The sequence below is a fragment of the Impatiens glandulifera genome, chromosome 1 (genome assembly GCF_907164915.1).
Source record: "Impatiens glandulifera chromosome 1, dImpGla2.1, whole genome shotgun sequence".
In the NCBI taxonomy this organism is placed as follows: Eukaryota; Viridiplantae; Streptophyta; class Magnoliopsida; order Ericales; family Balsaminaceae; genus Impatiens; species Impatiens glandulifera.
In genome coordinates this window covers 125,452,612-125,468,864 of record NC_061862.1, presented here as the reverse complement: position 1 = coordinate 125,468,864, position 16,253 = coordinate 125,452,612, and the positions used below count along the sequence as shown (strand labels likewise).

Below are 16,253 nucleotides of genomic sequence, written 5' to 3'. Positions count from 1 at the left end.
GTTTGACGAAATATAAGAGGTGTGTCATCAATTGAGGTCGACTAAGATCTGTGGGTGACTTGCCAAGGGGATAAAAATGCATATGAAAAATTGTAAGTCACAAGATGAGGGTCAATTGAGAATTAAGTAGATGCAAAAGAATAAAATATATGTTAATATTAAGTTTAAAATTAAACTTAAATTTTACAAATTAAAACAAATTTTAAATTAATTAAATTTTGAATAATATTAATTTTATTTAAAATATTTATAAATAAATAATATTTTATATATACTTTTATTATTTGTACATAATTCATGCTATATAGAGGTGCAAAATCCATACTATATAGAGTTAATAGAATAAATAATTATAAAAACTTAAGAGTAACTAATTTACATTTTAAAATTATTTATTAAAAAAAATAAAAAAATATTTGATGCCAAAATAGAAAAAATAAAAAAATTGTTGCCAATTAAAAATATTTCACCTTTCTAATAACTCATAATCAATAACATTATTTATGAATAACTCAAATGTTAAGTACTTAAGTTTCTATTTATTAACAGAAACAATAACTAAAGGACTAATTATAACATTTCACTAAAGCTTAAGGATCAAAATACGGTTTCTGTCTAAACAAATTGCCCCCTTCTTCTTTCCCTTCTCAAGCTTCATTTTCATCCGTCCGAAACCTCCATTCTGTCTATAGAGAGAGAGAGAGAGAGAGAGAGAGCGATGGCGTTTACGCTGAGAGGACTAAAGGTGCCGCCGAACTCAGCAAGCCTGGAAGAGGCAAGAACTCGTGTGTTCGAATTCTTCAGGTCCGCCTGCAGATCGATCCCATCTGTAATGGAAATTTACAACCTTGAAGATGTCGCTTCCCCTTCCCATCTCCGATCTGCTATCGTTTCCGAAATTCGCAAGAACTCTCACATCAAGAACCCTAAGGTTTATCATCCCCTTCTTCTATTTTTTCATTAATTTTTGTTATTTATTTTTTAGGCTGAAACTTTTGTTATCGATTGTTGACCACATCTTAAACACGGGTTGAAATTAGCATCAGAATGATAACTGGTGATATGGGTTAAACTGGAAGCTGTTAAATTTGTAAATTTTGAATGCTTAACAATACTCTTTTAAGGCTTTACTACTTATCATAGCTAGGTTCAAGTTGGTTTAATTTCAGTTTTTGGTCCTAGAGTTATTGGGTACATTCAGTGTATTATAACAAATACCCATTTCAAAAAGTTGGTGATTTTGATGGAGACAAAATCTTTAATGTTTATCAGATTTTTGCCTTTGCAAAACAAAGTTGGTGATATTTGTGATTATTGGTGGTTCTCTAAGATTAATTAAACATCCAGAAAGGATTATTTTATGCCCCACCAAAAATCAGTACTTTTAACAGCCTATTATGGATGCAATAAAGTGAGTGAAGTTTGTACATTTCCATGAAAATATATGAGCTCCCAATTCATGGTTGTGTTTTGAAATCTCTAACCCATCTGGGGCCTGATCATGATGAATTAGTGCAGTTGTTGCTTTGCCCATTTCTTTATTATTTTGGTTTTCAAGAAAAGTTCCTTGACCTTAATGCGGCAATTAGTTTTATTTACTGCTTTCTTGCTTTGAGAAACAACTGTTTTTCAATTGGTAGTTTGTTTTCTATTTCATTCAGCATTGTCAAGTAAAAGAATGCTAGGCCATCAAGTTAGACATAGTCTGTTTCACTATGAGAATATGGTTTGCTCAACTTTTACTGGAAGACAATAAGACTGCACTAGTATGTAATGCCTTTTAACTATAGTTTCTTTTCACATTTACTTTCTTCAATACTCTATATTTTTAATGTTACCTTCTAAACAAAAAATATATCTGGAGAGAAAACATCCATTTTGCCTTAATTCTCCTCTATTTAAGCTCTCTTCAAAACTTAAAATGACATTTTTCTGGGGATTAATTTTGCTTGATTGGATCAGCAGGAAAATTTAGAAAAAAGGTCTTGTTTGTTTCAACTCACACTGTCAAATAAAAGAAGAGATGTTCCATCTTTTGACCTGTTACACTTAAACTTAAAAGTGTAGACCAGGTGCATTTTTTTTTTAAAACCTATGGGTTGTAGCTCGTAGAAAATATGCAAATTACCATAGTTAAACTATATTCTTGTTTAATCTTTTCTAGTTAAGCGGTGTTATATAACAACTTACCATTTAATCTGTAAAGTGCTTATTTGAAATAAGTCCATTCGCTAAGTGTTACTTAAAACCACTCATTCTTTAGATTCAGTTCAAATTAAGCTAGAAATTAGAGTACCTAGTTTAATTCGGTAAGTTATGAGTGATTTATCTCGGTAGTATAGTATCAGCATATAAAAGACAAGTTTAACCATTGAAAATTAATTAAATTAGTCACTATAAGTTTTATATAGTCTTTAAACACTTTTCAGACATTAGTTTCACATTTTATTCAACCAACTTGCATACCCAAGTACTTAAAATTCAGTTATTTTCATTTCGTTATTCTAACATTTATATTTGAGACACTTATCTAATTCTGCACTATCCAACATTCAACGCTTAATAATCTTTTTTTGTTTTTCTTGAATTAGTCCCTTGTCTCCCTGTTTATGAACACTTTTGTTTGTGGATCTAGAACTGACAGACTGCCAATGGATTTAAGAATTTGCATCAAACTGAGTTCATATACATCTCATTTTCCGAATGTGTTCCTATATGGATCCACATCAATGCGAAATCTAAATCACAAACAGTTTTTTTTTAATATAGGAAGCTAGCACTACCCCGAAGTAATGACCTCCACTTCAACTTAAGACATTCTAAGTGGGAATCTATTCCGAAATCTAAAACATAAAGAGTGTTTCCAGATTTATGCAATTTTTTCAATCAACAGTGGCATAATATACTTACCCAAACTGTAATTGGAAAATCTGCAGGTGATCGACATGTTGCTCTTCAATGCTATGGAAGAGCTGGGCAACATCACAGAGCACGCGAAGCAGAGACATCATCTCATTGGTCAATACGTGGTAGGTCATTCTGCACATGTTAAGGACTTAGGGGCCAAGGATACTGGTGGCTCTGAATTTCTTAAAAGTTTCTACAGCAGCAATTATTCTTGAAGATTTTAGGCTTCTTCTGCAACAACATACTGCCAGAATGAAGCTATCTTGTTTTATTTTATTTTTGGTAATAATAATGCCTGGGTATAACTGCACCATCTTTTCATGTGTTTAATTTTTATTGTTCCTAAGAACTTCTTGCTATTGCTTTGCAAAACATTTACAATCGCTAGTGGGTGCTTTTGATGAACCATCACTAGATTTTGTATTATTGTATGTGTTTGTTCAACAATTAAGTGGTATTATGCTTTGGGATAATCTGAAAATACATATTGAAGAATCTATTTAGGGGAGTTTTGTTTATGTTTTGTTTCATCCTATGTAGCACGGATATTCCAAATTTTTTCTTTTCGGAGTAACGGATACGATACGGGTATCGGATACGGCAAAAGAAGTGTCGTTGACTTTTTATGGAGTTGACCAATCTGATACGGCTTGAAGTAAAAATTTTAGGAGGACTGAAATATTTAAAACAAAACTAACTCTAAACTAACCTTTCCTCTTCTTGACTTAAGATTCACATCAAGTTATAACTAACTATTAATATTTTTTAATTTTTTTTATTATTATTTTATATATATAGTTTTTAATAATATGGTTAATTTGGATATATGTGAGAGTAAATGGATATTTGAGTCGGATTGTGGGTTGACCCGCCCATAAACTTAAAACGGTTAAAAATAAAATTAAAAATGTTATAGTTATGATTCGAACTTGCAACTTAACAAAACAAGTACAACCTTTTAACCAACTAGGCTAATAAAACTTTATATTTTAAATTCAACCTAAAATTTGATAAACGCGTGACATTTTAACAATATAAGTTCAACTTTTTAACTAACTAATCTATATATATATAATGATGCAGAGCTGTGGTTAATTTGGATATATGTGAGAGTAAATGAATACTTGGGTCGGATTGTGGGTTGACCCGTCCATAAAATTTTTACCGTAATATTTTTTCACGGTTTTTTATATTATTACTCGTGCAAATGCACGGGAAACATGTTAGTTTTTAATAATATGCGTATCCTAAACGTATCGTATCCTATATTTTCAAAATTTACTGTGTCGCTGTATCCGTATCGAATTTGATACGATACTCGTATCCGTATCCGTATCCGTGCAACATAGGTTTCATCATTTGTTTCTAATGCCCATATTGATTCTTGAATATTGCTACCATTTAATAGAGAGATTATTTCATTTTTTAATTTTTTCTTTGCAATCTTTTTCTTTCCAAAATAATTGGCCTTTGTTTTTATTTTTGAAACTTTTCAAAATGGTGAGCTTCACTAGCAGGGTCGAGCATTGCTCGCGATTCGACTGGAACTAAGGACCTGAATGGCCTAGTCTATATCCATAGCTGACGTGACTCCATACCGATGCCTTTCCCTTTGTAGACAGCTAAAACTTGCCTTGAGTTGGCTCCGTTCACTACTCCTCGAGGCCAAGGACGGGGTCGAACTGTCATTCAAAAAGATGAAGGGGAAACGCGCCGGATTTAGAATAGAATAAAAAAAGCTTCCCCAGTCTGGCCAAGACAAGCTATGCTAACGATCTCAACTATCCATAATCCTTGATCCGGGATAATAACATAATATGCGTTAACCAGAAGTAAACAAGATCTTATTTATTAACAGTCTTAACAATTTTAAGTTCATTCAAAAACAAGATTAATAGTCTCAAACGTTTAACAAAAACATAACTTTATTGACTCATTTGTTTGCACGCCTTCTCGGTTTTGTTTAGTTTGTAATGATTTTATTTATTTAACAGTCTTGACATTATTTATCTATATAATGTATTTTTTATCCCTTTTTTTATATGATGTTTATGTGAATTTGCTATTCATAAAAGAACTTCTGGAATGGCAAAAGATTAAAGCATAGAAAACAATTAGAGATTCAAAAACAAGATACACTTGTTTGATAAAATGGTTGTTAAGACCCTATAGAGAATGATTGTGAATCTATAAGATTAGGTTTTAGATCCGATTTATAATTTCCTTGAAAGATTTAAGAAAAACTTATAAATCTTGCTTCAAGATTTTGTGTCAAATTTGGAGTGTGAAGATAAAAAGTGAGAAATGCGTTATAATGAATCCAGATAGATTTCCAACCGTTTTAAACTGGTGAAAGTTGGTTTTAAAAGCTTTGTGAGGAGGGCGACATAGAGATAAACATGGAGACTAGGGTTCATAAAGCAGAGTAAATTCGTTCGATTTAACATCCACTTTAACTCCTTTTAACTAATCATAAACGAAGCAAGAACAAGTAACATTGAAAAATAAGGCTACTGCACACTCATTTTGATCAGAATGACAATTAGTTACCAAGTTAAAAACATTGGTCTATTTATAATGTTATTCATCCCAAGTTTACAAAACCCTTAAAAAGATTTTAACTAGCAGTTATTTTCCTCGTCACATTTCACCACACTCGGCGATAGTGCAGTTTAGTTTTGGCCGGTTATTGGGTCCAGTCCCCACATTCTCAATCTTCCTCAACACCAGTAGCCCATCTCCAATCACTCTCTGCCAAACAACAATTACAAAATAAATCAATGGTATTCAAATACGAAATCTTCATATACATATACAAAAATCAATTATGTCTTAGAAAATCAATCAATAATCTTCGATTTTATAATATTCAGGAGTTAAAGTTGTCTTTTGGACAACTTTATTAGATTAACTAGTTAAGCTAGATGAATCTAAATAATGAATTCATTTTAAATAATAATTATAAAAGAAATTAGTTAAACACTTAATTATTTAGAATAAGTTATAAATGTGTTATCAAACACAAACTAAATAAGAAATCGGCAAATCTATAGTTGTACTATAATTTTTTGTTTGCTAAAAAGTTGCAGTTGGACCCCAATTTTGTGAGAAACGGATATATTTTTGTTTGGTGAAAAAGTGTAATTGAATCTTAATTGAATCACAAACTGGATTTAGACTGCAAAATTATTGGACTTCACATTGATTTAAGAATAACAAGTAGTACATACCCCAAACACAACATGCTTATTGTCGAGCCAATCACACTTCGCACACGTGATGAAGAACTGCATATGGAGCATTTGTTTATATCAATCAGATACAGAAATCATAAATGAAATTAGGGTTATTTAGAAAAAAAATGCTTATAATGAGAAAGTGGATTATTTGGATAAAATGTCCAAAATATTCTTAAGAATTAATATTTTAAAATGTTCCAAAAAGAGTAAAGTAAATATATTTTGGTTGATGTGATTGGAGAAGTGATGGTCGATTGGCCAGGGAATTATTTAGAAATAATCCGAAATAACCCAGGCCATAATGTTAAAATCAGTGCTACAAAATGAGGCAAAGAGGAGTAATTTTACCTGACAACCATTGGTGTTTTGCCCACTATTGGCCTGCAGAATTGAGAAGGACAAATTAAAATAACAAATGATTAAAAATCAGAAAGATCTCACTTTTCACTTTCTTTATTTAGAGGTTTAGTGGTGGTTTAGAATCCATTGACATAAGCTAGTGAAACATAGGAGATAATGTATTTTATTATTTGGATGCAGGAATCGCATAGTTCTCTGAAAAAAGTTATGTTGGTTAAATAACAAGAATAAGAAATTGCACTAAAAATAGCCAATAAGTTGAAGACAATATGCTTTAGACACTCAGACAGAAGATAAGAATTTGCAGTAACATCTAAAGTAGATCCTCTGTTTTGAAAGACTCTTTGTTTATGATCTAGATGCAGATGAGAAATCGTGTCATGTGTACATCGAGGGTGTACGGGTAGAGCATAGACTAGCATGTAGACGATTATACCTTTAGGTTATTATATACTATATCAAGTCATAGTATCCTAGGGTAGTGGCATGATATGAATGAAACAGAAGAACGTTTGTATTCTCATCTTCCCTTCTCTAAGGTTTCACCTCCCTTTCTGTTATATCTCATCCACTTCTACAAGTGTAAACCCTAGTCTCTATTCTCCCATTAAAGTACAATATTACTAGTTACAAACAGCTAATAAAAAATTGAGGGGAAAGGGTCAGGGCTAATGCCCTATGGATGGAGTAGCGGTTAGTGGGAGTTACAAATAAAATGGTATAAATAAATTAGTAGCTGTTATGTTGTGATTAAGAAATGAATTAGTTGAAAACTCTTGTAGAGTTTCTATCTCTCATCTCCCAATTGTAATATCCCTAACATCTAGAATTATATCTTCCCCCATTAATTATTCTCTTCTCATCTCAATAAAATTCTTCTCTTTATTCAATGTATCGTTTCATCAATTATACTCTTCGATTCTAGATATTAAACCTAATTCTAGTTCAAGGTATATCACATTCATGAACCAAATTATAGTGTAATTATATGATGATGCAAATTATAAGGTAACTTTTTATTTCATTAGGTATAGAGACTTTTTTCTAGATCATGAAACAAGTTATTTTTAGCAAGCTCTAACCAAAGTAAGATAAACTTATGGATCGTGAAACAAATTGTTTCATGTGGTATTTGACTGGACGAACATGAAAAATTGGTAGACCAAAAGAACCATTGTGTAGCTCATTATGCTCATTGTTGTAATGCTTGCAAGCCCTTATCTAACCAGAGTAAGATAAACTTACGGATCTACATGAAGGACCTTTCTCATTACTAATCAGCTTTTATTCAATTCTAAAGATATCCAACAATCTATTGGGCAATAAGAATTTACCATTGACAGTAAACCTGGACCTGTGTGCTTGGCAATAAAATTTTCATCTTCAAATTTACTTCCATATATAGATACACACCCGCTTCCATCACCCTGTACAAAAGAAAATAATATTTATGGATATGGAACTTGATTGCAATAAGAAAATACATGTACTTTAGGTTCTATATAAATGAAGCATATAAAAAAGCATAAAACAAGTCAAATCCTCATTATAAAATCAATACCACAGTTTTAGACTATTATGTTATTGAGTCTGTAACGTTTTCTCTGAAATCCAAGTGAACATCTCAAACAACTAGGGCCAAATAACCCCTTACCCCATCATCATCAAAATATCAAATTGCCCTTATTTGATTTTTTATAACAATTTAAATAAAAAAATGAATTTAGGAAGTTAGTATGACCCTCACAGTCATGACCCTCACTTCAACTTAAGCTATTCTATGTGGGAATCGAACCTGTAACCTATGGTCTCTTAGACACTGACTCTTGCCACTTGAACAACCCTAGTGGGTTTACAACATTTGAAATATTAATACAAAAGATATTGTAGTCATTTAACCCAGACTATTTCCAACTTAACATTATGTCAAACAAGTTCCAGGGTTTACTACAAACATTGACATCCCTCGCAACAGGGGACAAATAAATGTAAAGACTGACAGATGGAAAATAAATGGAAGAAGCATCCATGAACATTGAAAATACACAACTTTGCCCGTGATTAACCATCATTGACTACAAATTCGTGTAAAACAAGGAAACTGGATTGAAGAAGATGCTGGTAAACAGCAACAGAAGTTGTACTAAGCCAACAAAACCGAAAGTAGGACAATTAGTAAGACAAACAAGTATCCCTTATATTAGACATAGGTCATACACAAAAAGGCTGCAAAGGAAGATAATTGTAACGAAAGCAGTTTCTTTAAGATTATGAAGCTCAAATTCTTCAAAATAATTGCAGAAAAATATGCAAAATAAAAACTTGAACTTCATCCAGGTATGAAGCGAAAAATATTGAACTCATTTTCAAATTAGTTATCAACCATATGGGTATTTCTATTTCTAATCAAACATGCAAGGAAAACTAGCTCAGAAATAATTTGGATTCTACATCCTATAAAAAACCAAAATAATACAATAGGAAAATGTCAGCCAGGTATATTTAAAGATTTTAGATATTTTAAGGAGAGAAAAGGGTATGAGGTGGCATCAAAGAACGGATCGTGTGAAGGATTCTGTAGTGGCGGCCCACATACACTAACACTAAGGGTAAATTGATTTTCAATAAACATCGGGGAAAAGGTTGTGTCATTTAATCTTTTTTATAACTTAGAAATAAGTTGCTAGAGGAGGTGCAGAAAGTTCCTTAAACAATGATCTACATAATCAAAGTGAAGATATGTGTATTGAAATTTGAATGTCTCCGACACTGCAAGATTATAACCATAATTCACATATTCCAAACTAAGGTTGCCTGGTTGTTCCTCCTTGGTATATCAAGCACTTGTTTGATATTACTATTTTCAAATAATCTATGTGCCATCAAACATCACCTTTCAATTCCATAGTTCAAATCATCAACTAAAATACCATTAATTTATTTTTTAAAATATTAAATACTAAGGATAATACGGTCATTTACTCAAACAATCCAAATAAACCACTTCTACATCAAACAAGTTTTTTTTTTTCCAAATAATGATAGATTAAACAAGCAGCAAGACCTATAGTTTCATATATGATTTTACACATCAGCAGAATACTATAGTACTCAACCAAATTTAATATGGGAATTCTTGGGGTTCTTGGGACTTTGACAAAGATCCCCCTTAATTGCAGTGAATTTCTTTCTCGTGAATGAGGGAAGTAAACCACCTCTGAGAATGAGCTGATTAGAAAGGTACAGGAAGCATAGACAAGTTGAAAACACCACCACCAAAATTGAAAAGACTATAGGCAGGGAACAACTACCTTCAGAAAATCACCAGCTTGAATCATGAAGTCTTTAATTACCCTATGGAACTGGCAGCCCTTGTAACCAATAGGTAAACCAGCTTTTCTATCATCCCAAAGAAAAAGGGGATAAACAAATAAGAGCTTGGTAGAGCAAATGGACATAAAATAGCCTTAAGAAAAAGTCAGAAATATATCATTCAATAATATCTAAGGGAAACAATGTAACAAAAGATAATGAAACCCTGTACAATGCTAAAAAAAAAAACATAAGAGGGAACAACCAGCTACCACTATGCAATATTCAGTGTAATTCCAAATAGTAAGGACTGGATACTTTTTTTCTTTTTAAATGTTAAACTTTGTATTAAAGACTGCATAATTTTTTATGTTTATTGAAGTCCATATACATTCAATTCCCTAAGTACACCACTGATGTAGTACAAAAAAAGGAAGGAAAATAATCAAGGAAATTTTGAAATACATTCTCGAGGAAGAAACTGTAAAAACCATTATGGGATTTTCTTTTCATTGTGTTGGATGTTACCTCATTGATTAATAAAAAAATCATTACTCAAGAGGGATGGGAGATGTCATAAGAAAGTCATATTACTAGAAACAATATGTTTAAATCAAGTTTTATACATAAAAGAAGATTATAAGAATGGGAACTGAAAAATCTTGACTAGACAAGAAGAAAGATTATCAGTACATTTGAAAATAAGTTAGTTATCAGTAAAAATGCTTTTTTTAACATATTAAATGGCATTCCTACCCCAACCATAAGCATGTTCACAGGAAAATCAAACCATAATTAGAAGCATTAAAATTTCACGCAAATATGCTTAGTCATGTTTTCGCATCCAAATAAATGGACTAGGAATTTCACCCATATAGGGTTGCATGTTTGAAGATTAACCATTCCAAAACTTTGAACTTAGTACCACTTTCATATGAACATCTTCATTAGTCTTCACCAATTGTAAACAAGATTTTGATGTATGCTCTAAATACAAAGTAGACTTATCAAAGGCAGCTAGAGGTGAAGCTCAAAAACATTTATTTTTTAAATATCATCTTTTAAACGCAAGTTAGGTGAAGCTCAAAACCTGAAAGTGGCAACTCACCTATATTCACCTGTGCAGAATTGCCTGAGAAATTCAAAAGAAAATAAAACCAAAGTTAGCAGCATTCCAGTTTGTAAAAGAAAATTATACTTACATATTTCTGTAAAGCATCAGAAGTATGCATACATCATATTTACAAATAACCTAATAATTCATATAGTAGGCTGACTAAGATGATGAACTCATCACTAGATCATTATATGCTTACAATGCATAGGTTGAGAAACTGATGTTTGCAGTTTGCCTCTACAAAATTCTAATATTTTTACTCTATGCTTAAAGTGTTTCATCTGCAAAGACAAATCCTATGCATTTAATGTAGAGAGCTTACAGTGATTGCATATTATAATTGTTCAGGGACTAAACATAGCAAGTCATCTTTCACCAAGTAAACAATTTATAGCTAATGATATCTGTCGTAAACAATAAAATAAAACACTATGATCTCGTCCTAGTTTGTTCATTAAATATAACTGAGAACCCTACATTGAAGTAGCAGTTCAGTAGCACTATAAAGACGACTCAGCAAAGCATCAGTATGAAAGTGGAAATCCTATCAAACCTACGCCACTTAAACTAATCAGAAGAGAACGGTCTCACCTGAAATTTTCTGCACTTTTGGGAGCGATGTCAGCGAAGAGCTCCATCTTGATTCTACCGGCAGGAATATTACCGATTGTGACATCGAAGAAGACAACAGGATTTTTAGGATTTGGTGGCCTCTGATGCCACTCTACTCCAGTATTTCCACCTCCGGAAGCCATTGTTGTAGAGCTCAATGGAGGCGTCAGATTACGGGCCGCGTTTGCAATAAGGGTTCGTTTCAAATTTTATTAATATATAAAAAAACTCAAAACTTATGTATAATAATCTCTAAGTTAAAATATCTATCGGCGAAGATTATTTATTGGGATTTAACTAGGGCTGCAAATGAGCCAAGCCGAGCTCAAACATGTTGAAGTTCGAGCTCGACTCAATTAAGTATTTATTAGCTCGACTCGAACTCAAACTCGAACGAGCTTATAAATTTGAGTTCGACTTGACTATATTACCTACAAGCTCGGCTCGACTCGAAAGTTTGAACAAAAATTTAATTTTTAAGCTCAAACTCGAGCTCGAATTCAAACTCGATTCGAGCTCGAACTCGAACCAAATTTATTTATAAAATTAAATATCAAACTTTCGTACATATTAATAATTTAAAACATGATATTTTAAAATTAAAATATGAAACAATCATAACTATTCAAAATTTTAAAACATAATAATCCGAAACATTAAATCACCATTACTAATCAAAATTCTAAAACATAAAATACAAAACTAAAAAAATTGTTTGAACATTCAATATGTTAATCTTTTTAACTCATGTTCTTCAATCATAACACACACGTACAACTACCTGCATTCAATAATATGAAATGTTTAATCTTAAAAATAATTAATATAAAAAATAAATATTAAAACAAATAACTAAAATTTAACTTACTTTAAGAGGTAGATACCGGCAACAAAATTTCTTGATATGTCTCCTCTTTTTGAAAAAGTGAAAAATTAATTAAATAGGTGATAAAATTCAATATATAACATAAGAATTATTTGGGTGCAAGTGTAACAAGATTCAAACATTATTAGGAAGAATCTAACTTATAACAACAATTTATTATTTTTTTTATATATTATTAATCTTATAAATTATTTTTTTTCTCTAAACATATTATATATAATATATATATCTTTTTTCTCTATATATTATATATAATAAATATATTAACTTTTTTTTCATTTTAAATATTATATTTATTATACTTTTATTATATAAAATATATTAACATTTTTTTATCTCTTTCAATATTATATATAATAAACATTTATTATATATAATATATTAACTATTTTTATCCGTAATATATTATATATTATAATATAATAATTATTATATCCATAATATTTATTTTTATTATATATAATATATTAGTCTTTTTTTTATCTCTTTTAAATATAAAGTATAATATACTTTTATTATAAATAAAATATTAACTATTTTTATTTCTTTTTATACTAAACTAATTATTATATGTTAATATTATTTTTATTATATATAATATATTAACCTTTTTTATCTCTTTCAATAACCTTTTTATTATATATAATAATCTAACTTTTTTTTATTTCGTCTTTTTTTATAACCATTCTTTTTTTATAACCAGTCAGTGTTATTCTATATATTCATCCAACCTATGTAATAGAATAATAGAAGTCTAAGTTTATCCTAATACATGAAAAAAAAGGATATATAAGCAAAAATTTCTTTTAATACATGAAAAAAAGATAGATGAACAAGACTTACCTTACCACTGAGCTCACAAATAAAATAGTTTTTTACTTTCTTTGTTGCTGGATTTCCTTGTAAAAAAAATCAAAGTTAAATAAAAAGCAAAAACAATATATATCATAAAAGTGAAAATAAATTTAATTACTTGTAAGTGAATGAGATCTACGTGAAGACAAAAAAAGAAAAGAAAATGAATAGATGAGATGAAGAGTGAAAAATAAAGAAGAAAATGAATAGATGAAGAGTGAAAAATATGTAAAGACTAATGAATAAGAGATTAAGAGCTAAAGAAATGGTGTAGAACGAATGAAGAAAAAAAATGGTTATGTTAAATGGAAGAGAAAATGAAGGAAGAATGAAAGAAGAGGCAATTAGATGAAGAAGAGAAAATGCAATTATGAAGAAGATTAAGTTAGATGAAGAGTCGTAGATATGTTAGAAAATAGGGTTTTACTTATGGATTGTGGGCTTTGATATGGGCTTTGAAAAGAAAGAGAGGAAAAAATATATTATTTGAGTTTTAATATTAAATAAATAAATATATATTATATATTTAGGCTCGAAAAAGCTCGACAAGCCATCGGGCAAGCATTATATGAGTTAGAGCTCGACTCGAATTTTAAACGAGCCGACTCGAGCTCGGTTAAAGTCAAGCTCAAGCCGAGCTTTGACCGAGCGGCTCGCGAGTGGCTCACGAGTAGCTTGACTCATTTGCAGCCCTAGATTTAACATCAAATAATTACAAAGGGTTAGATACAAAATTCAATCATAATTATTCGCATTTAAATTTAAATAACATATAAAAATAAGACAAATAATTTGGAGATGGAATGATGTGGTGTGATTAGCCAAAAAAATAACAAAATTTCTCTCTCTTTTCATAAATATATTTTTGAGGAGTGATAGGGAGAGAGAATTCGAGGGAAGGAATGATGTATCATTACAGTTAAAAAATGATAAAAGGTGAGGAGAGAGAAAAGAGAGAGAAATTTTGTTATTTTTTTGGCTAATCAAATTGCGCCACATCATTCTCCCTCAAATTCCCTCTCCCAATCATTTCTCTATATTTTTAATATATATTTACAACATGTCAATAAACATAAGTGATAGGTGGTCAATAATCCTTTATTTATTGATTTTAATTTAAAATAATGTAAGGTCTTGTTATACCTTTGCAATATAAGTTTATATATTTTTAAGAAGGTAAATATTATATATATATATATATAATTAATATAAAATAGGTCAATCTTAAATTATATATATATATAACAAATATTTTTAAAAATATATCAATTTTATACCAAAATTGTATTAGAATTCTTTTCGATTTGTCTAGACTAATTTTTGACTTTATGAGTCGTCACTCGATTTTATTCCGTGAGAAACCGGGAAAATATATTTTGCGTGTTAAAACACATTTTAGAGATTTTGTTTTGGTCTGGTGGTAGGTTATACGTGAGAAAATGCATGAACTCTAGGTCCATGTTGGGTTTGAACTAATGGTCAAGGTGCAATCAAGGGTTTAGACTAGGGTCCGTGTGGTTAAACTTAGGTTTGAGCAGGTTGTGGCTAGAGTTCGTGGTTTATGCAAGGGTTCGACTTGAGGAGTGAAGGGCTGCAACTAGGATCGAACTGGGGCTAACCTGCATGGGGTCGTCTTATTCGTTGTGTTCGTCTTCTTCATTGCGTCCATGGCCCGATTAGTAGTGAAGAAAGGAACCAGCCGACGAAATGACTTCTTCAAACAAGAACTCACGCTACATTACATCAAATCCCATGAATGACTACTAAAATCTTCACAACGAGTTGTCATTTGTTATTGATGGGGCTAGAAACCATCAGAAGTTCGATGAATGATGGAGGTTACAACTAGTTATAACTGAGACTTCAATTGGAGAGAAGTCTAGATACGATTCAACCTTGTGCACGTATGAGTTACCAAAATGACGGCATCGACATCAGCTTCAAGATAGAGGCAGCCATGAGCCGTCATTCAATGTCTGTCATCCCATAAACGCGTTGTAAGTCCAACTGCCCGCGAGTGCAACTACTATTCTTTCAACAGCCAAGAACTTGAGCTACGCTACACCGCGCAACACGAGCCACATACTAAAATCATCACACGAAGCATAGTTAGGCAATAGTGCCAACCGCTACTCGCCATTCACCGTGTTTGAGCCAAGCATTGCCGATTAGTAACAAATGTAACTTTCTGTTATCCCGGTCACGGATAATTCGAATCCCAAGAATTTGACGTGTTGGTCACAAATCTTTCATGGCAAACGACTTACTTAAATTCTCTTTTAGGTCACTGATTTTAGAAATATTTATTCTAACAATTAGCATATCATCTACATAGAGCAAAAGAATAATAAAATCATTAGTAGAGAATTTTCGCACAATGAACGATCTTGTTCATCTTGTACCCATGTTCAATCATAACTGAACTGAACTTTCAATACCATTGTCGTGGTGCTTGTTTCAAACCGTAAAGACTTTTCACTAACTTGCAAACATAGTCTTATTTCAGTTTGTCTTGAAAACCCTCTATTTGCTCCATATAAATCTCTTCTTCTAAATTTCCATGAAGAAAGATTGTTTTCACATCCATTTGTTAAACCTCTAGATTAAGACTAGCGACTAAACCAAGAACCACATGAATAGATTGCATTTTCACGAGCAAAGATCTCACCAAAGTCAATACATTTTCTTTGTGAGAAACCTTTTACAACCAACCGAGCCTTTTAGGATGTGAAGTATGCTCATTTTGCTTCAATCGATAAACCATTGATTTTTCTAAACCTTCTTACCCTTAGGCAGCTTTGTTAGCTCAAAAGTGTTATTCACACGAAGAGATTGCATCTCATCCTCCATGGCATCCATCCATTCATTTTTATTTTCATTTTTGAAAACTCTCGGGTTCTTCAGCATCAGTGAAAAATACATATTCATTTGTTTGGTATCTGACTGAAGAATGTCTCTATCGAGT

General features: G+C 31.2%; 2 protein-coding genes across 2 annotated transcripts; one reads left to right on the top strand and one right to left on the bottom strand.

Moving 5' to 3' along the window:
- Nucleotides 1-649: 649 nt before the first annotated feature.
- On the top strand, nucleotides 650-3,412 carry LOC124925592 (NADH dehydrogenase [ubiquinone] 1 alpha subcomplex subunit 6). Its single transcript, XM_047465640.1, has 2 exons — nucleotides 650-931; nucleotides 2,937-3,412. The coding sequence occupies exons 1-2, from the start codon at nucleotides 719-721 to the stop codon at nucleotides 3,120-3,122; spliced, it is 399 nt and encodes a 132-aa protein (XP_047321596.1). The 5' UTR covers nucleotides 650-718; the 3' UTR covers nucleotides 3,123-3,412.
- A 1,992-nt stretch (nucleotides 3,413-5,404) lies between these two features.
- On the bottom strand, nucleotides 5,405-11,712 carry LOC124919730 (peptidyl-prolyl cis-trans isomerase CYP22). The gene is made up of 7 exons (XM_047460053.1): nucleotides 11,527-11,712; nucleotides 10,927-10,950; nucleotides 9,818-9,905; nucleotides 7,841-7,933; nucleotides 6,495-6,527; nucleotides 6,138-6,194; nucleotides 5,405-5,658 (listed from the first exon to the last, which is right to left on the bottom strand). Exons 1-7 carry the CDS (start codon nucleotides 11,688-11,690, stop codon nucleotides 5,548-5,550), a joined length of 570 nt encoding a protein of 189 aa, XP_047316009.1. The 5' UTR covers nucleotides 11,691-11,712; the 3' UTR covers nucleotides 5,405-5,547.
- Between the last annotated feature and the right edge of the window lie 4,541 nt (nucleotides 11,713-16,253).